Source organism: Rattus rattus, chromosome 11 (genome assembly GCF_011064425.1).
Source record: "Rattus rattus isolate New Zealand chromosome 11, Rrattus_CSIRO_v1, whole genome shotgun sequence".
NCBI classification, from domain to species: Eukaryota; Metazoa; Chordata; class Mammalia; order Rodentia; family Muridae; genus Rattus; species Rattus rattus.
Window position 1 is genome coordinate 67664299 of NC_046164.1, and position 20672 is coordinate 67684970.

At 45.9% G+C, this 20672-nt stretch overlaps 1 protein-coding gene across 1 annotated transcript in view; it reads left to right on the forward strand.

Moving 5' to 3' along the window:
* The window catches only part of Stk32b (serine/threonine kinase 32B), a 238002-nt gene that overhangs the window by 194635 nt on the left and 22695 nt on the right, over positions 1–20672 (forward strand). The window contains 1 exon segment of the mRNA XM_032916591.1: positions 4916–5005. Coding sequence (XP_032772482.1) covers positions 4916–5005 — 90 coding nt within the window.

Below are 20672 nucleotides of genomic sequence, written 5' to 3' on the forward strand. Positions count from 1 at the left end.
TTCTATACCTATTATCCTTAGGTTTGATCTTCTTCTTGTGTCTTGGATTTCCTGTATGTTTTGGGCTAGGAGCTTTTTTTGTTTTACATTGTCTTTGACAGTTGTGTCGATGATTTCTATGGAATCTTCTGCCCCTGAGATTCTGTCTTCTATCTCTTGTGTTCTGTTGGTGATGTTTGTATCTATGGCTTCTTGTCTCTTCCTTTGGTTTTCTATATCCAGTGTTGTCTCCCTTTGTGCTTTCTTTATTGTTTCTATTTCCATTTTCAATTCGTTCACCTGTTTGGTTATGTTTTCCTGTAATTCTTTCAGGGATTTTTGTGTTTCCTCTCTAAAGGCTTCTACTTATTTACTTGTGCTTTCCTGCATTTCTCTAAGGGAGTTCTTTATGTCTTTCTTAAAGTCCTCCATCATTATCAAAAAATGTGATTTCAAATCTAAATCTTGCTTTTCTGGTGTGTTTGGATATCCAGTATTTTCTTTGGTGGGAGAACTGGGCTCTGATGATGCCAAGTAGTCTTGGTTTCTGTTCCTTAGGTTCCTGCGCTTGCCTCTCGCCATCAAGTTGTCTCTGGTGTTTGCTTGTTTTGCTGTTTCTGAGAGGGACTTGGCCCTGCTGTAGGCCTCTGTGTCAGCTCCTGTAGAACTGTTTTCCTGTTTTCTTTCAGCCTTTCCTGAGAACAGGTGCTCTGCTCTCAGCTGTGGTGGTGCTCCTGGAGACTGTCTTCCAGCTCTAGGCGTGGGCAGGAATCAAAGAATCCTGCTCCCTGATTGCTCGTGTAGGTCCTTGCACCCAGCAGGCACAGTTGTCAGTATGAGATTCCCTCTTGGGTCTGGACTGTGGGCAGAGGGTATTCTCCTCTGACTTCTCAGGAGTATCCACACTTCTGAGGGTCCAGTTCTCTCCCCCCACAGGATTTGGGTGCAGGGAGCTATTTGGCCAGATCAGTTTGGTTCTGGGCACAGACCAGAATCATGGGTCCGGCGGCTGTCTGATCCTATATCCCTGTGTCCAGAGGCACCCTGCAGTTTCCCTTTGGACCAGGGATGTGTGCCAAGTTATGCAGAGGTGGCAGTCTGTCCTGTGGCCTCAGGATGTCTGTACTCCTGGGTGGTTCACTCTCTTCCCCATGGGATTTGGGTGCAGGGAACTGTCCACATATTTCTTTATTGTAGTGTCGTCAGGTATGCCACTCAGATCTCTTTTGCCCACCCCATATTCTTCTTGAACTGTGAACCAAAGTAAAACTTTCCCCCCTAATGTTGTTTCTTGTCAGGCATTTGGTCATGGGAACAAGAAAGAATAACTAAGACACAGGGGCACACTCATTTAAATCATATCAGGAGTCCTTGCCCTAAACCCAGCCATGCTGGTACCTGACCTCAGACTTCCCGAAATATGAGGAGTATATACAGTAAGACACCCAGTTGCTGGCATTCTGTTACAGTAGGACAAATGGACACAGACTTGGGGAAAGCATCCCCTACATGAGTGAGTTTTCTGCTGAACTCAAGTCTATCAATAACAGAACTCATGGGCCAGGCTTTGAAGAAGGAAAGGAAGTCCTCCAGGTAGAGGAGGGAGCAGCAGGAAGTCCTCCAAGTAGAGGAGGGAGCAGCAGGAAGTCTTCCAGGCAGAAGAGGGAGCAGTAGGGAGTACTTCAGACAGAGGAGGGAGCAGCTCCTTCAATGACAGAAGCTGGAGACTGAGATGGCTCTACACATTCTCAAATAAGAGAGGGAAATATGTCAGAATATAGAATGTGCAAGTAAGGCTGGGAGGATTGATCACTGATGATAACACCCTCGTTAGAGCCATGCTAGTAGGGGTCTCCCACAATGACCTTGGAGGTCTGGGTGTTTTGGAAACAGGAAACCTGATGCCCAGTTCATCTGTGCTCTGTGCTATCCAGAACTTCCTAGGAAAACTTGATGAACACTAATTTTCACATCTTAACTCAGCCATCAGAGGGTGCTCAATAGGAAGTCACAAGTCATTATTTAGCGCACACTGGGACAGCAGAAGTAGAAGTCTGCTGTGTGTTGCCCACTGTGCACACGCTATAAGGCATCTGATTCCAGGCTGACCAGGGTTCTTCAGTTAGGGGCCAGAAAGAAGTAACTCAGGTGCAGCTGACTGGACTCCGAAGTGGTGGTGGTGGTGGGATAGCATAGCAGCACAGGGCTCCGTTGCATGTATACATGCAGCTGCTATACTGTGCATCCCAAGTGTCATTCTTGAAGGAGAAAATAGAGGGAGGACAGGTGAGGTGGCTCCTCACTAAAGGCGCTTGAATACACACATCATGACCTGGGTTTGATCCCAGGAAGCCATGTAAGAGCAGAAGCAGAGACTCACGCCACACAGTTGTTTTATGACCTTTATGTGTGCACCGTTGCATGTGTGCCCCTCACCACAGTAGTAGTAGTAGTAGTAGTAGTAGTAGTAGTAGTAGTAGTAGTAGTAGTAAATACTTTTTAAAATAAAATGTAAGACTTACTAACACCCTTCTCCCAGGAGGTTTGAGGACGGCCACATACTCTGAAGTCTACACAGCAGCTGTGCAGTCCCCATGTAGCTCACACTGCAATGCAACTGCGTTTTCTGAACCGTTCCCCTCTTTCCCTGCTTTTGTCCTGGCCCACATACTCCACTCACACCAGGGACCCAAAGTGACAGCCAAAATCCAGTCTGATCAGGTCCAAACCTTTTCAGGGAGAACAAGACCCACTGTTCCCAGAGCCGTGCGGATCCAACACAGCTTACCCACGCTCTGCCTTCTCCCTGTCATTAACGTAAACAAAAACTTTAAAGGAAATCGGCTAGCGACTGATCTAGAACATAATACATAGGCTATGGTGGTTTGTAGAAACAACCAGGGAGCTGGAGGCAAGGGGGAACACCTACCTACACACTGGGAGGAGAGACACATGCCAGGTGTTCTAGAACAAGTTCAGTGGCTCCAGAGGCTTCTCCTGCCAGGGAGCCATGTGCTGGCTGTTGCTGGGGGATGACCTAAGCTTTCTGGTACAAAGTTGTGCCTTAAGAAAGCTGTGTGTGGGGGTTGGGAATTTAGCTCAGTGGTAGAGCGCTTGCCTAGGAAGTGCAAGGCCCTGGGTTTGGTCCCCAGCTCCGAAAAAAAAAAAAGAAAAGAAAAGAAAAGAAAAAAAAAAAAGCAAGCTGTGTGTGAGCTAATGGTTAATCCCGTAGAGGGATTAAAACAATGTTGATTTTTGGCAGAATCACTACAAAGATGTTTGTTTATCAGGCCAGTAAGTATGAGGACATGTTCAACTCTACCTGGGTTTGGCAGAAGCAACTCCATTTTTGATTCTGACAATCTTAACACTCTCGCTCACCCTCTGGCTTCCTTGCTGGTCCCTGGTGGTTCCTTCTGCCAACAGCACCCTTACTTACTCCAGGGGTCAAGCAGGCTGACCCCCCTCCCCTTCAGGCTGTGACCCATCCTCAGTTTAGTTCGATAACTACTTATTACTTCCTCCTCTTGTTGCTATAACAAAATACCTGTTGCCTTCCACACACAGCCCACAGCACACAGGAGGGTGAACCAATCTGCCTGTTGACCTAAGGAATAAGAAAACAAGGAGGGCGCTGTTGCCTGATTTTGGCTGGAAGACAACACCTCCCCACCCCCCAACCCTCCCACCCCGGCATCCAGCTAGGACCTGCCTGGCAAAGTTAGCCTCATCCTTGAGAAACCAGTATAAGTACTGTTTCTCCCCCAGGGGTTGGGGGAGCCGGAGTGCTTGTGATGGAGCCCGCAGCTCTGCTGTACATTTGTGCTGGCAGCTGCGTGCTTTGGGTACTGGGCTGGTGCCTGAGGCCAGTGTTGCTTTTTCTGTCCACCGTGGTTGACTGCTTTGGGCATGCCTCTTACGCACACCCTCCCCCAGGTCTCACTGCACCTGCTCCAGCAGGTGACCTTCATGTACCCACGAAGCAAGCTCTCCTTGTGCTCTCTTATCTGCATCCAAGCGCCTCATTCTAAAACAGCAAAGAAGCCACTTCTACATGGTGTGGAAACTGAGAGAAATGTAACCAACCATGTGCAGGTTTTGTCCCTCAAGTCCTTTGGAGCAAGTTTCTTCACATGCCAAAAACTCCTGCAGCCAGTGCTGACCCCACAGGATTCTCCTCCTCCCTCCCATCTTCCTTCCTTTTACCCGAACCTCACATCCCTGTCCCCTCCCATTCTCTCTCTCTGTCTCTCTCTCTGTCTGTCTCTGTCTCTGTCTCTCTCTGTCTCTCTGTCTCTCTGTCTCTGTCTCTCTGTCTCTGTCTCTCTGTCTCTGTCTCTGTCTCTCTCTCTCTGTCTCTCTGTCTCTCTGTCTCTCTCTCTCTCTCTCTCTCTCTCTCTCTCTCCCTCTCTCCTTCCTTCCCTCCCTTCCTCCCTCTCTTTCTTCCCTTATTTTTCAAGCTTCTATATCATAGGGCCCTCATCCTTTTCAGGTCCCATCTGCTGCCGTAATGTTAGGTTGGATGAAAAGCTAAGCCCTCTCCCTCTAGTCCATCAAGTTCAATGCTAAGAGCCCAGCGACCACAGTAAACCGTAGCCTGAGCTTCTGCCGCACCCTCCCCATCACAACCCCTCACAGCTCTCCTGAGTGTCACCCAGACTGACCATCCATCTCCAGATCAGTATGTGTTAACTATAAATATATAAATATAAATATAAATCCATCCATGTGTCATCCGGCCCAGCAACACAAACATAATCACGCAGATAAAATGCACACAGCGATGAGCTCACACCTAAACCAAATGCAGAAGACACAGAGACTACTTATTAATGGACATATGGCCTGGTGTCTGTTACCTGCGCAGACCACAGCCTCTCACACAGGGAGAGAGCACAGACATCTACAGCTGTTTAACTGCTTTTTCTCTCTGCAGGGCATGTGCACATCACGGACTTCAACATCGCCACAGTCCTGAAAGGAACTGAGAAGGCTTCCTCCATGGCTGGCACAAAGCCCTACATGGGTGAGCATCCTGGATTTCCCTCTCTTATCTTCTCAGTGTACCCTTGTTAACTTCTCACATCCCAGCCAGGGTTCTACTTGTCCTAGCAGGATCCCTGCCTCTGTAGCAAGGGGCATTTCCAATCCTTTCTTCCCTGGTTTTCTAGAATATTGTTTCGCAACAGGTAGGAACAAAACTTTGCTGTCCTCTCTCAAAAGAATCGAGTAATGTCACCAGAATGTCACTTGGCCTTAGTGTTGGTCATTCTGGGTCTCTATTGAGCACATGTTTGTCTGTCCTTGCAAGACTGCAGCTATTTTTCTCTTGGGGATTCTTACGGAAGCACTGTTTCATATTATTTCAGGTTGCATTGTCAAGGACACCTATTGAGTCTTCTCTGATAATCTTCAGTTGCTGTCACTTTCTTTCAAATTTGTTTGTGATTGTTTTCAAAAAAATGATAATTGTATTTTTGAGTGTGTGTGTGTGTGTGTGTGTGTGTGTGTGTGTGTGTGTGTGTAGGTCACAGGACACTGTTTTAAGGTTTTACCACTGTGAACAGACACCGTGACCAAGGCAACTCTTAAAAGGGCATTTAATTGGGGCTGGCTTACATGTTCAGAGGTTCAGTCCATAATCATCAAGGCAGGAACATAGCAGCATCCAGGCAGGCTTGGTACAGGAGGAGCTGAGAGTTCTACATCTTCATCTGAAGGCTGCTAGCAGAATACTGGCTTCCAGGCAGCTAGGATGAGGGTCTTAAAGCCCACACCCACAGTGACACACCTACTCCAACGAAGCCACACCTACTCCAACAGGGCCACAGCTTCTAATCATGCCACTTCCTGGGACGAGTATATACAAACCACCACAGACACCTTTCCAATCAGTTCTTTCTTTCCACTATATGAGTCCCAGGGATTGAACTTGAGTCCTAAGGCTTAGCAACAAGAGTCTTTACCTGTTGAGCCATCTTGACTCCCAGTCCTGGTTTTCTGAAAGAGTGTTGTTTCTATCTGCTTTAAGTCCCCGCTTGCAGTCTATTGGTTTTGTGTGCCTTCTGGTGCAGGCTTTATTTTGCCTTTTTTGGCCCTCTTAATGACGTCAGCAGTTGTCAACTCAAGATATCAAGGGGCCTGACAAGCTTCTCCACCTGGTGGCAGCCTCTCAAGATGGCCAGCAGTCTCTACATGCTGAGTACTACTGCTTGGGGTACGTTCTCGCATTTTCCAAGCTTCTATTGGGCAAAGACAGTCACATGACCAACCCTGGGATGGGGGCTTCATGGAATGGGTACTAGGAGACCTGATTTCCTGTGGAATGTCAATGGCCCAGCCTGCCACAGAGTGTCCAGGCTGCTCTCCATTTTCATTGGCAGGTCTTTCTGTGTGCCTTTATGTAAGATTCCCCGTCTGCTCATTCTGCTACTTTTCTGTTCCTGTCTTTTAAGTGAAATGATCTCTTGAACTACTATTAGAAGATGGCACGATTCAGGAGAGTTCCCCTCACTTCAGATTCAGCCCCCTCTCTGTGGGAGGTGTACTAGAACCTATGCAGGGGCTGGAGGTGACTCAGTGGCAGGGCACTTGCCTGGTATGCCTGAGATTCTGTGTCCGACCCCCAGCACCAAGAGAAAGAGAATGGAGAGAAAATAAGGGAAGGAGGGAGAGAGGGATGAGGGAGGGGGAAGGATGGGGGGAGGGAGAGAGGGAAGGAGATAGAGAGGCATCATCGTGGCTGTGAGTGCCTAGTGTTGACCTCCATCCCATCTCTACCTTGACTTCCTTTTGCCCACCGCTTTCTCTCCTGCTTTATTGTGTGTCTCCCTCTTACTCTTACAGGGTGAATATGAACTGTCCCTCACACGCTCCCATGTTAAAATGGTTGTTCCCCAGCTGGTAGCACTGTTTTGAGAGACTTTGGAACCCTGGGAAGTTGGGGCCTAGCTGGGTTGACTCAGGAGCCTGCCCTGGCAGCCATAACTCAGCAGGGTTCCAGTTGGTGGTCTACAGAGATGACAGCCAGCTGCCCCACCCTCCTTCTGCCATAGATGCTGCAGGTCTTACCACTGCGATACAGCCATGCCTTCCCCACAATGACTGAGCTAAACCAAACCCTGCCTCTCTAGGCAGCATCTGTCAGGCACCTTGTCACCAGGAGGACAGTCATTAATAGTTTTCCTTCAGACATTTTTTTTTAGAAGGGAACACCCACCTCCTTTGTCTCTGCCATACCGAAGCGGGCAACTCTGCTGTTCTCGGTCAGGTGTTGAGGACTGGGGTTTATGCACTGCCAGTCTGGGCCCCTCACTACCTGCTTTGGGGTTCCTCTCTGCTTCTTACTCTATAGACATCACCACATGGTGATCTTACCATGATTGATCGATGCAGTAAAAATTAAAAATGGATCAGTGGCTACTGGTTCCTGAGTGCTCTCACTCCTTGCCAATCCAAGGAAGCCACATGCTCTGACTGTTTCTCTGCCAGCTGCTTTCACACGCCGTCCCCTTGGCGGGTTGTTACCACACCTGACACACACATCGAGTTCTGCAGGCCATTCTAGTGTGGCACCACACCACACTAGCCCCAAGCATTCTAAAACCTAACACGGTTTCCCAGAACTGAGACAGTTCTGAGACTCTCTGCCCGCCAGGAACTTTGGTCACATCCCCTGTAGCTCTAGAAACTTGTAGTTGAACAATTAGATGTATATGTTAAATTCTCAAGCTACAATACATCCACAGAATAAATTCACTGCCAATTAATAAAGATAAAAACTGCCCACCTAGACAAGATAAAATTGACCCAGGATCAGAATCATCCTCCTCTGTCTCCATTTTCCTTTTCTTGCTCCTCCTCCTCCTCCTCCTCCTCCTCCTCCTCCTCCTCTTCCTCTCGCTCACTCTCGCTCTCGCTCTAGCAGTTTGTGCCTGGAATCTCACTAGTCAGAAGACAGAAGCTGAGGCATCGCACGGTCAAAGCTATCCTGGCTATAGAATAAAAACCTATGTGATTTTCTTCCCAGAATTCAACATTTAAGTCACTGAATTAATTAACATTAAACTTAAGTAAGAATTGACAATAAATACTGGCAAAAATAGAAGGCTTCCCTGAGACTCCCCTTTGCCCACTGTCTCTGCCTCCCTTAAGTGAATGAAGCCCCTGGGTCCTGGCTCTTTCCCTTCAGGGAGGGAGAACTGTGAGGGGCCATCTGGTTACACCTCAGCAGCCTCAGCTGTGTACATGATGATTGTGGTCCTACTGTGTGTGCATCATCATTATGTTTCATCCTCATGGTATCCACTGACAGTTCCTTGTTTTACATACAAGGAGTCTGAGGTCCAGAGAGGTCCATTAGTCTGCCTGAGGTCACACAGCGGCTTAGAGAGGGAGATGGGATTTGAAGCATTTTGGATCTGAAACCTAAGCTCCCATCTCTGTACCAAGCTTGGACACTGAGTCATTATTCTAAAAAGCTGATCTTTCTCCAACAAGAGTCAGTTTATCGTCACAGCTGTATGTAAGATTCAGGGTTTCTGGTGTCTTAATTAGAGTCGGGCCTGAATTAATGAGCAAAGGTGCAGGAGAGAAGTTCCCGGGCTTTGGAGGGTGATCTCCAAATGGCTGTGTCTCCAGGGACAGTGGGTCAGGCAAGGGCAGCTGTGGATTTCAGGGTTCTCATTAGAGCTCACCCCAATGGTTTTAAAAGCTCTGAACTCCCAATGCCAAGGGATGGTTTGTTGATTTCCCTCATTGGAGCTGTTTGCTTCCAAAGCCTGGTAGTAAGTTCCCAGAATGCTCTAAGTGTGGTTTCCAGAGCAGGCTGATGACTAAGGTCCTGGAAGGTGATACACAAAGATTTCTCTAGAAGAATATTTGCCCATAACTGAATGTTCATTCATTGACAAAGCACATGGGATTGTCCACTGAATGGAAGAAAACTCTGTAAAATGTATCAGAATAGAAGTCAGAAATGTCCCAGCTGCCACCCAGGGTTCTCCAATTCATTAATATGAGGAGAACAGAAGGAATTCTCCTCAGCAAACGTTTAGGAGTGTGAAGAAGGCATGGTTCTGAGGGAAGCACAAGGTGACAAAAAAAGATAGACCTCCTGATCCTTAGAGCTCAGGCCTAGGGAGAGGGGGCATGCAAGTGTGTGGAGATCGCAGTCAGTCAGAGGCATGAGGAGAAGCAGTTCGTCCAGGGAGGGGGAGATGGCCTCTTCATGGGCACTCTCCTGCAGAAGATGATGCAGAGAGCACGTTTCATTGGATAAAGACAGGGAAAAGAGCGGAGGCTGAGGGAATGGTCTGTTCTAAGGAGCAAGACAGCATTGCAAGCTTCGAGAGCCCATTCTGCTCTAGCTGAAAGAACAGGAAAAAGTCGGAGAGAAAGGAAGCAGACCAAGTGAGTAAGGGCCTGACTCCCAGTATCCAAATAATGCACATCACGTGCCCCTTGAGGCGAGCCTCAGGAGATGCTAACTGGAAAACTTCCAGCTGGTCTTAGCTTCCAACTCTAGGAGATGGGGCAGCTGGTGGTGGGTACAGTGGGCCTCAATTGACGCCTTAGTTAGGCTTCTACTGCCGTGACAAAACATCATAGCCAATGTAACTTATTAAATAAAGCATTTAACTGGGGACTCACAGTTGCAAAGATTAAGAATCCACAGCCATCATGGTAGGGAGCATGCGAGCAGGCAGTAGCTTCGAGCTCACACCTTGATCCACAAGCACAAGGCAGAGAGAGAGAACTAACTGTGAATGACCTGGGCTTTTGAAGCCTCAGTGGCCACCCAGTGACACATCTCCCCCCAGCAAGGACGTATATCTTAAGCCTTCCCAAACAGTTCTACCAATTGGAGACCAAGCATTTAATCATGTGAGCCTATGGGGCCATTTCCATTCAAACCAGCACAGTGGGCATTGGTGGGGATGTCCTGCCAGAACTGAGGAAAGTTCACAGCGTTGTGCCTGGAAGGTGGCCACCATTGATGCACAGAAACTGCCATTGCTGTTCCTTCCTATCATGGCTTCCTGTCCTACCTATGCTAAGTGTTTGAGAGTAGAGACGAACTCACATTTTCCTGTTTGGGGAGCTCACACTTGAGAGGCAGAGGCAGGCTCTAAAGAAATCTCACTCTATCACTAGTAAGGAAATTGGGAGACATAAGGCCACCACACACTTAGTTCTTGTCCCCACCCCTTACTCCTGTCCATTCCTGCCCCCAGGAAAGTTGCGATGAGCAAACGTGGGTATTGTGGGAAGTGACCATGGCCACGAGTGCACTCTCTCAAGAGAAATGACTAACCATGGGGAGAGCAACAGTGGCTACGCTGGGTGCCAGAAGAAACTGTAGAGCCAGCACTCAACTTGGGTCTCCAAGGCCCATCAGCTCCCAGTAACCTCTCTGTGCATCCATTCTTTCACACACTGCAGGGGCTCCTGCATGCCAGGCAGTGCCCTGGAGACTGAAAACACATCGGAAACCAAGCAGCATCCCTGCCCTCTTTGGTTTCACAGTTTGTGGGGGACAGTCACTTGAAAGGTCATCCCTGATAAATGTGTACTCTGAGATATTTCTTTTCTTATTTTTATGTGGGTGGGTGTGTTGGCTGCATGTATGCCCATGTGCCCTGTGCATGCTTGGTGGCCACAGAGGTCAGAAGCATCATCATAGCCCTTGGAACTAGAGTTATAGGTGGCCGTGAGCCATCATGTGGGTGCCGGGAATAGAACCTGGGTTCTCTGGAAGAGCATCAAGTACTCGTAACTCTTCAGGACCAAAGAATATTTTTAAACAGTTTTCAATTTTGATGAAGAAAAGTTTTGCACTTCACCCATGTGGAGCATACACATGAGGTCATAACTAATACTAAGCATGTATTCTTCATATAACATCACGCCATTCTTACTTCTGCTTCCTGGAAATATTCTACCTTGTGCAAGTTCCGAGTTTACGTTGGAGCTGCAGTCCTGCTGGAGTCTATTTCTGAACACAGTGTGAGGTAGGGAGGAGCTTTTCCTGTCTGCTTCCAGTGATCCAAAGCATTGAACTTTGTTTAAAGTGTTCTTCTTACTCTACCCTTTTCAACTTTGTCAGATCTCATCTGGCCTCAGATCATGGATCTGTTTCTACTCCCTGCTTCATTTCACCCATCTATTGCTTATTGACTTTTACTTGTAGCAAAGATGGTGCTTGAAATCCCATAGTTGAGTCGTTGTCAATTCCTTTCTTCTTTTCAAGCTATGGCAACACAGAGTCCTGTACCTTTTCATGTACATTTTTATAGCCATCTTAGTGATTTCTAAGATAACAAACTAATATTTGTACTGTGTCTCTGTCAGGATCATATCAAACCTACATGTCATAGGAGCGAAGTCTCCCAGCCCAGGAGAACAGATGGATGCTGGTCCACAAGATCATCTTGGCTTCCAGCAGCTCTACCATTGATTCATCAGCACACAGACTTAGCGTGTGTTTTGTTCTATGTACACTTTCTATGTATTTTGTGCATTTTGCTGTTTTTCTAAGAATTAGATGTTTTAAAATAATATTTCTAGGAATTCTCTGAGAATCTCATATAGTGTAATTTGATCATATTCATCATCTTCCCAAATTTCCAGACCTCCTTACCCATCCAACGTTGTGTCATTGTGTTCTCTCTCTCTCTCTCTCTCTCTCTCTCTCTCTCTCTCTCTCTCTCTCCCTCTCCCTCCCCCCCCCTTCCGCCTCCCCCTCTCCTCCTCCACCTCTCCCCTCCCCTCTCCCCTCCTCTCCTCTCCTCTCCCTTTTTAATGTCTAGTTTATGTTGGCCAACTACTGTTATGTGTGGGTCCTGCCTTGGAGTATGGTCAATATACCAGAAGTTCTACAGTTAGAGAAAACTGACCCCGCCTTTCCCAGCAGCTGACAAACGTCAGCAGCTCCTCAGCAAGTGTGGGATTTCATGCCTACATCCTTCTTGTTGGGATTTTGTCTGGCTCGAGCTCGTGTGAGTTTTATACATGTTCTCACAATTGCCCTGAGCTTGTGTGTGCTTCTGCCCTACTGTGTCCAGAAAACACTGTTTCCTTGAATTCCCCAACCACTTCTGGCTGTTAGACTCTTTCCAATCTCTCTTCCTGGAATATTCCCCCAACCTTTAAGGAGGAAGCATGTGACATTTATGGCCCATTGGGGTTGGTCACTTCAGTAAGAGTCTCTTATTCTCTGCACATTGACCAGCTATGGGTCTCTGTGTTGGTTGCCACCTAATACAAGAAGAAGCATCTATGATGAAGATTGAGAGATGCATTGATCTGAGGGTGTAGCAATAAATCAACAGGGGTCAGTTTAAAAACTATTTAATATTAAATAATATTAAATCATGTCTATTTGGGAGAATAGTAGTAGTAGCTCTTCCCCCAGGCCTATGACCTATCTAGCCATGTATTTTTGTGCCTATAAGAATGCCAGGTATGGATAAGTTCAGTTGGAGAGAGAGAGAGAGAGAGAGAGAGAGAGAGAGAGAGAGAGAGAGAGAGAGAGATCAGAAGAGGGCGCCAGCTCTCCAGAATGGGAGTTACAGGTGGTTATGAACTGCCAGATGTAAATTTTCCAGTCCTTTAACAGCAGCAGGCACTCTTAGTAACTGAGCCATTTTTCAGCCTTCTCAAGAACTAGATTTTTAATCAGTCAGTCTTCAGTCATTAATGATTAAAGAAATATAGTTGACTCTTGACATTGATTTTTGGATCTTGTGACTGTGACACATTTTCTTAGTTCTGACAGGTCTTCTCCAGTGAATTCCTTGAGATTTCTACCTATGCACTTGTGTTTGCAGATAGGGCTTTACTTTACGCCACTGTTTTGTGTGCTTTCCTGAGTGTGTGTGTTCACAGTGCCCATCAGCTGGGAAACTTTGCCTTGACCCTGCTCTTAGCTGGATGCTGTCTCCTGGTCCACCACTCAATGTCATGTTCACCTGAGGATTTGTACTTCTCTCTATCAACATAAAGAATTACCAAATATTTCAACTGTTTTTCCCCCAATCATAAATGCATGTTGAATTCTGCCAAAGAGCCTTTTTCTTTTTGGTATTTGAGATAATCTGATGGCTTCTTTCCTACAATCTACTGAAGTACATTGCTGAATTTTTGCAAATGCAAACAGGCCCAGCGCTCCCCAAAGGAATCTTGTTAGTCATGACTTATTAGCTTCCTTACACAACGCTGGAATCCACATGCTAATATCTCGTTTACACTACTTGCATCTCATTTATGAGGATTGTTTGCTTGTCTTTACATTTGTTTTTATGACAGCTCCATGCGGTTTGAGTAGCAGAGTACTGATGGCACTCTAAGTTGGAAGGATTGATGCCACTGATTTGTGAATTTGATAAAATTGTCCAGTGAGGATATATGATTAAACCTGATATTATTTCATGTGTAGAAAACTTCACAACTATGAATTCAATGTCTAAGAATAACAGTTATATAAAACACAGTAATTTATTGTTGTACCGATTTTTATCTTAATTGCCTTTCTCTTACTTCTCTATCTTCTATTGCATCCATTTTCCTCTTGTCTTTATTGCTTCCTTAGGTCACCTGTTGGTGTCAGTCCTGGTGCGTAATGTGGATGTTCAGATAAATGACTCGAGACTCTTCTTCCTTGCAGGAGTGTCACACACAGGAAACAAAGTCCAGCTGTAGCTGTGGCCCCATGACTTTTGAAGTATTATGTTCTCATTCTGTTATGACCATTTTAAAAGAATAGGAATTTTCTCTCCTCATCATTTTAATGCTGATGTCCAGCCTAATTCTCTAATGATCCAATACCGTGTGCAGCATGACCATGGGTAGAGTTCGATCAAAAGGCACTGTTCAGCCTTTTCTTCCTCCAATCCCATTTGATCTCCATCCTTTCCTGCTGCCTCTGGGCTGATCATCATTTAGCACTGCCTTCACCTCACTCTCGCTTCAGTATTTAAACCTGAAAAAGCAAGCACACAGAATGTTCCAGTTTCAGGTCACTCAATAGAAACTATTCTGAAATTGGGCTTTAAAAATCTCATAAAAGGGAACTGGAGAGATGGTTAAGATTGTGTAGTGCAATCTTAAAAGCAGCCACATTACACAGACTACAGCCACCTGTAACTCCAGTTCATAGGTTATGACGACCTCTTCTGGCCTCTGAAGACACTGCACCCAGGTGCGTAGACACACCCAGAGACAATATACGTAATTCACAAATAAAAAGAAATCCTTTAAAAAATAATCTCACAAGAGTATATTCCCCAATCTTCCGACTCATCTCTGTTTCTCCTGCTATAAACATATCATTCATCAATCTTATTTTTGCTTCTGATGGCATTTTATAGTCATCAAAATAAAGAATTAATTTTCTATATACCTTCACTTTTTTCCTGTTACCAGTAATTTTTTTTGTGTGTATACGGAGTTTTAGTTTTCTATCTGGAATCATGGACTTTGGAGGATTTCTTAAAATCAATCTTAATGAAAGCCTATTGGCAATAAAAAGTGTAGATAAATGAGTTTTTAAAAAGTGTTTATTGCAAAAATTATTACCCTTTAAAGATAACTTGAACGAATATCCTGTATACTGAGCGCCAGGTTAACAGCTTCTCTTGGGGAATTAACTGTACCGCCCTGCTGTAACAGCTCTGACTTTGGCTGTGATATGCTTCCCATTTTCATTGCTCGGCTCTGTCATATGTCTGTCTTCCTTGAGTTGCATCTGGAACTTTCCCCTGATCATTAGCTGTTGGCTATGCCTGTGATATACGGGAAGCTTAAGTTTTGCTTTCATTGTGTCCATTTATTCAGATGGTCTCTGGGTTTCTTGAGTAGCTGATTTGATGACTCATCATTTTGCGAGCACTCCTTTTTATGTATTTATTTTGTGTGTGTGGGGGGGTGCTCTGTCTTCACAAATATATGAAGCAATGCCTCTTCTCCTAAGCTCTGCATCACCAAGGAATTCCCACGGTCTCTTTTCCGTCCTTGTCCTCTTCTTGAAAACCGTGGAACTATAGAGAGGACCTGGTAAGTGGATGTGAGCTCCACTCTTATCATCTGGGCAAGCCCTGGGCCTCTTGTTGGTGCCCACACATGGCTCAGCTGAGGCTATCTTACCCTCTTCCTCCATCCCTGTCTTCCTCCCGTGGCACACTCAGGGGAGTCACACCCCTGTCTTCTTACTTCTGATTGTTAGCTAATTCAAGAAAGAGTACCATGGGCTAACATAATTATTAATCTTTGTTAATCTGACTAAAATATACCTCTTGGTGCCTACGGGAATGTTTCCAGAAGGGTTTAACAGAGGAGATAAAAAACCCACTCTAAATGTGGATGTCGTCATCCCAAAGAAGGCAAGTTGAACACCAGAACCATCTCTTCTACCTAACTGCAGATGCAACATGTCTAACCATTGCACACCCCTGCCACCATTCCCTCCCCACAATGGTGGGCTGTGCCCTCAAATTGTGAGCCAGATTAAACCCTTCCTTCTAAAATTGATTTTGTCAGGTATATTGTCCCAATAATCAGAAAGGTAGCTAATACAGATACTGTGTTTACCCTTTTCCAGTTAGCCTCTGTCCCTTTATTGTTTCTGCTGCTGTGACAAATATCTTGACAAAGGCAACTTTAAAGAGAGGGGGTTTATTTGTCTCACAATTCCAGGTTATATTGCATCATTATGGACAAGTCAAGGCAGAAATTTCAAGCAACTAGCCACATCCACTAGCAGAGAGAATGAACACATGCATCTTGTTAGCACTTGTTTGAACTTACACAATCTGGGATCCCTGACATAGGGAATGGTGTTGCCCACAGAGGGGCAGGTCTTCTCACCTCAACTAACAACTCAAGATTCAAGTCCCCACAGACATACCCATAGGCACCCTACTCTAGAAATCATTTTCCAGGTAATTTTCAGATTCTATCAGATTGACTATTAAAATTTATCACCACAGGCTAGATGTGACACTCCACTTTGGTGTTACAACAGAGCAGAACTATTTCAGACCTGACAGGGGATGTGTTTACAAAAAGATAAAGGGGGTAATATGTTCTATGGAGGTGTGTGAGGTATTGGAGAAGGGGTGTGCCTCTGCAAGCCCACGTTGAGGTATCCATTCCCCCTGAGGGACCAGCCACACGATGATATAGTATAGAATAGAGTATAGGGCATGGGGAGGAGCGTCAAGAAGGTAATAGAGGCAAAGAAAGGCAGAGAGGAAGTAGAGAAGTAGAGGTTGACCATAAGTACATGGAGAGAACTGGGGAAGGGAATGGGGAGAGAGTGGGGCAGGAAAGCAAGAGCAGGAGAGGAGCAAGAGAGCAAGAGAGGGAAAGCACCTTCTTTTATAGTGTCAGGTATACCTGGCTGTTGCCAGGCAACTGTAGGGCAGAGCTTAGACAGAATGCTAACAATGGGAAAGGGGTTGTAAGTGGGGTAGAGGAATGGAACTGGAGGAGCCCAGAGTAACTTCCATGAGACATCATACTTCAGCTGAATCCTGAAAGATGTCTCAACATTGTTCAATACGGGACACACAAAGCATGGCAGAGACAAGGAACTCTATTCACCAGGACCCTTAGGCAAGAAGGGACTGACTGACAGAAAGCACCTAAGAGAACAGATTTGGCCAGTAATCGAGGAAGATGAACTTGGTGAGGCATGAATAGAGCACACAGCACCTGCTCTGCATGGTACAAGGTGGGGCTCTGCAGCAACACTAAACATCAACTGCCTTGGACAAATAGGGAACCCAGAACCATCTAAGTAGCAATAAGCAGGACGAACATTCCTAATGTAGAAACCTCAACCCCAGATTCAAAATATTGTAAGCACTGACACAATGGCACTTAATACCTGACCTCATGTGACAGGCCATGGAGAAAAGGCAACTACCTGAGAACTTTGTAAAATTACGTCCATGATATGTGCATGAGGCTACTGGGGATTTGAATTAACTTTGTTTTTGAGACCTGGAGATGCATCATTACACATGTGCAAACATCCCAGGGTCTGAAGCAATCTGAAGCCAAAACACATCTGGTTCTGGACCTTTGGGTATTTCATCCAGATGTTAATGAGTGTGTCTGCGGGAGATGGTGGGTAGAAGTCTGGCCCCTGCTTCACACGTTAGCTATTAAATGTGTTGACTCGGTCTCGGCTCTTCTCATTAGAACTGTTGGCTGCGAGCCAGGGGGCTGGAGAGATGGCTCAGCAGTTAAAAGCTCATGAGAATCTTCCTGGGGACCCGAGTTTGCCTTCCATCCACTCTACTGGAAGAATCCGACTCATTTTTCTGAAGTGCCTTTCCAGGACTGTTCATGACTCATTTCTGCCTCTTATCAGAGCTTCTGTAGTTCTTCTTTAGCCAATTAGATTTCCCCTCCCCTTCCTCTTCTCACAGACTGTGAAATCCTAATGGCCTATGGCTGAGAAATGTCTTACACTTTAACAAAAGCTGTTTCCTGTTGCCTTGAATGCTGCTAACATCCCCTGGAAGAAACCAATAGCCCGTGGTGGTAGTTTCATTTTATTGCAAATTAATATGTAAGTAACACCTGAGTTTGTTGTCTAGCTAGGAGCCAAACAAAATTGAATGACCCTTGCGGAATTCAGAGTGCCCAGGCTCACCACTTATCTCTGCTTCCTATAGTTATTGGATCATTTTAATGCCAGGAATTATGACCAAGCCCTTGAACCACCTGGAGACTGTGTATAATGTGTGTCTGGGTAAGCTGAGTTCCCAATCATTGCCCATTCAAAGACGGACAGCGATATTAAAAGCCAGATCACATCTGTTGGGAACCTGCTTTGCACCAGTCCCAAAAGGAAGCATGGCTGTGCTACCTCATTGTGGTTATGGGGGACTGTCATTAATCCATGGGGCCTGAGACTTACTCAGGGGCTAAATGCTTGACCAATGAGCATTTATTGAGCACCTACTGTATGCTCAGTGAACATCATAAATACACTTCCTTTCTCAGCAGTGCTACACAGGAGGGATTGTTATCCCTTTCTGACAGATGGGGAAACTGAGGCCTAGCTCACTCACGGCCATTGTACCTGTAAGTGTGAGACTTGAGCTCAGTGATGACGAGTGACTTTCTTAGCATGTCTGAGCTCTCTGTTCGCTGAATGTACTTAGAACGATCTCTCTGTGCACATGAAGGTAACGTTAAAGGGACAGAGACGATAAAAGAGCAACACAGAAATTAGAGTTGAAGCCAGAGAAGGAGGTTCTAGAAGGAAAGAGTGATGAGACTTGGGGGTGACCTAGTGATCAGGGACAGGCTGAAAGAGGAGGTAGAATCCATGGTGACTCCAGGTTTCTGACCGTGCAGTTGAGCAAACCATCAGCATCACCTGGGATACAGAAAGAACAGCAGGACCAGTGCGAGAGGGAAGAATCTGGATGGGCAGGCGGGTGTGAAGGACTGGGGGACCCATGGCAGAGGTTCATAGGGGTGGGGTGTCCAGAGTCTGAGATACCAAGCTGGAGACACATTACCATGGCAAGGAGTGGGAAGGAGGCCTGTGTTCTGGGCCCCATTGCTAGATAACCCTGAACTCCCAGGCCTTGGCTTCTCCACGAAACACTTAGAGAAAAAGAGAAATTATCTTGAACGTCGCTACCCCACTCCAGCTGAAATTCAGGGACTCTGCCTTCACAATCCAGAAGGCATAATTACCTGGAGAGGCAGACTTGGGCAGCCTGTCAGCTGGCAGGTTACATGTTAAATAGCTTTTCACACTCTGGTGCACATCAAACCCTTCCGCAGCATCCGTGGAGCTGAACAGAAAGTGAGAAAGGGTAATGGAGAAAGTGATTGTATTTTTCTGTTTTTAGTGGAATGAGCACATGAATTTTGCATGGTCAGCCTGGGTGGCAAATCCCAGCAAGTGGATATTTGCATTTCTGGGGGAAGAAAGATAACTTCTCTGAGCAGACTCTGTGTGTCCTTATTCTTCTGGAAGGCCAAGTATGATGGTCTGATGCCCTTTGGCATGGAAACTCACTTCAATTAAAAACCTGCTTTGGAAGAAATGTTTGGCTGCTACTTAGGGCAGTTAGTGGATGGTGATGCTGATCTTGCTAGGTAACAGAAACATGCAGTCAGAGGCTCCATGGTGTCCAAGTCTGCCCCATGTATCCATAGCCGACTCACAGGAGTCTTCAGAGTGGACAGCATGCACCCAGCATTGTGATGAGTTCAAGAGGAAAGCAAAAAGCAAACAGTATGTCTGGTAGTGTGACCAGAGCCCAAAGTTTCTTATGTATTCCTTAAATATACACGCTGCCATATTGTGATAGTTCAGCAGGTAATGAAGATGACCAATAATAACCAACAGGAGGGTAGCATATACAGTGTGGGAACAGTGACCAATGCTTATTAATATGCACATTAATGGCAAGGCCACATGTTTCTGTTTTAGGCTGTACAGAAACCCTAATTTACTCAAATATAACACTGGGTATATCTTCATAGAAGATCTTGGGTTTGGGACTGAGTAAAGGCACTTGTTACCAAGTCTGACTGCTAGAGTTCAATTCCCTAATGGTAGAAGAAGAAAACTGATTCCCACAAGTTGTTCTCTGATCACTAAATATATACTGTGGCACTGTAACACACACACACACACACACACACACACACACACACACACACACACACACACACTAAATAATGTTTCCACCAGGAGCCTAGACATTTAAGTTATTGGTACACTATCACAGTATGGCAGCACTTGTGTTGATGTGAGCCTGGCATGGGAGCATACAATTCATCCATTTCCCATCACCTCACTGTATATCTCACACCATCACAGGAGAATGAGGAAAGTGTGATACGATGCTTTCAGAGAGAAAGAGAAGACACAGTCACACAATTCTCAGACAGTCTATCATTTTGATCTGTTTTGTCACTTGCTATTGTTGTCAGTCTCTTCCTGAACCTGATTTATATATGAGACATTATCCTAGTAGGTGGGTATAGGGGAAGCAAACAGCATATTTTGGTAGTATTCAGGCCTCTACTGACTTCTGTACAGTCTTGAGACTTCAAGCAGATTGCAGAATTGGAGTCACCACTAGACTGGCTCCCTGAATCAATACCCTGCGGTGCCCTACTGAGAGATAAAAACAAAATGGTACCAGAATCCTGTCAAGATACTGCCAATCCATACAATTGAGTTGGGCTCTGTTGAAATTGCCCAAGCGTACTGACACTCAAAAGGCTCTGAGAAGCCAAGCAAGAATGGTCCTTTTTGCTTTGGGCATTGGTTCGCCTTCCCAGAGCTGGCATCCCTGTGGAGAACCACGTATACAGCAGTTGGCGTGTCAGTAAGGTGTCTTGTACCAGTACAATGCCATGGTCTGTATCACACGGCAGAAAGGAGACCCACTCAGCCTCAAGGATAGACCAAAGCAGGAAGCTCTGGGGATGGGCTGGATGTGTAGCTCCTACAGGAGTCAGGGGGCAATAATGACATCCAGCCAAAGGCAGCACATGAGCAAAGACGAAAAATAAGTTAAAAAAAAACCTGAGCCTTTTCCTCTCAGGAGCCATCTTTGAACTGGACCAGCTCCATGGAGACAGGAAGACCTAGTGTGCATAGTGTGTAAAGTACCCACTGTGGATGGGAAGATGGAGGGGAAAGGGCC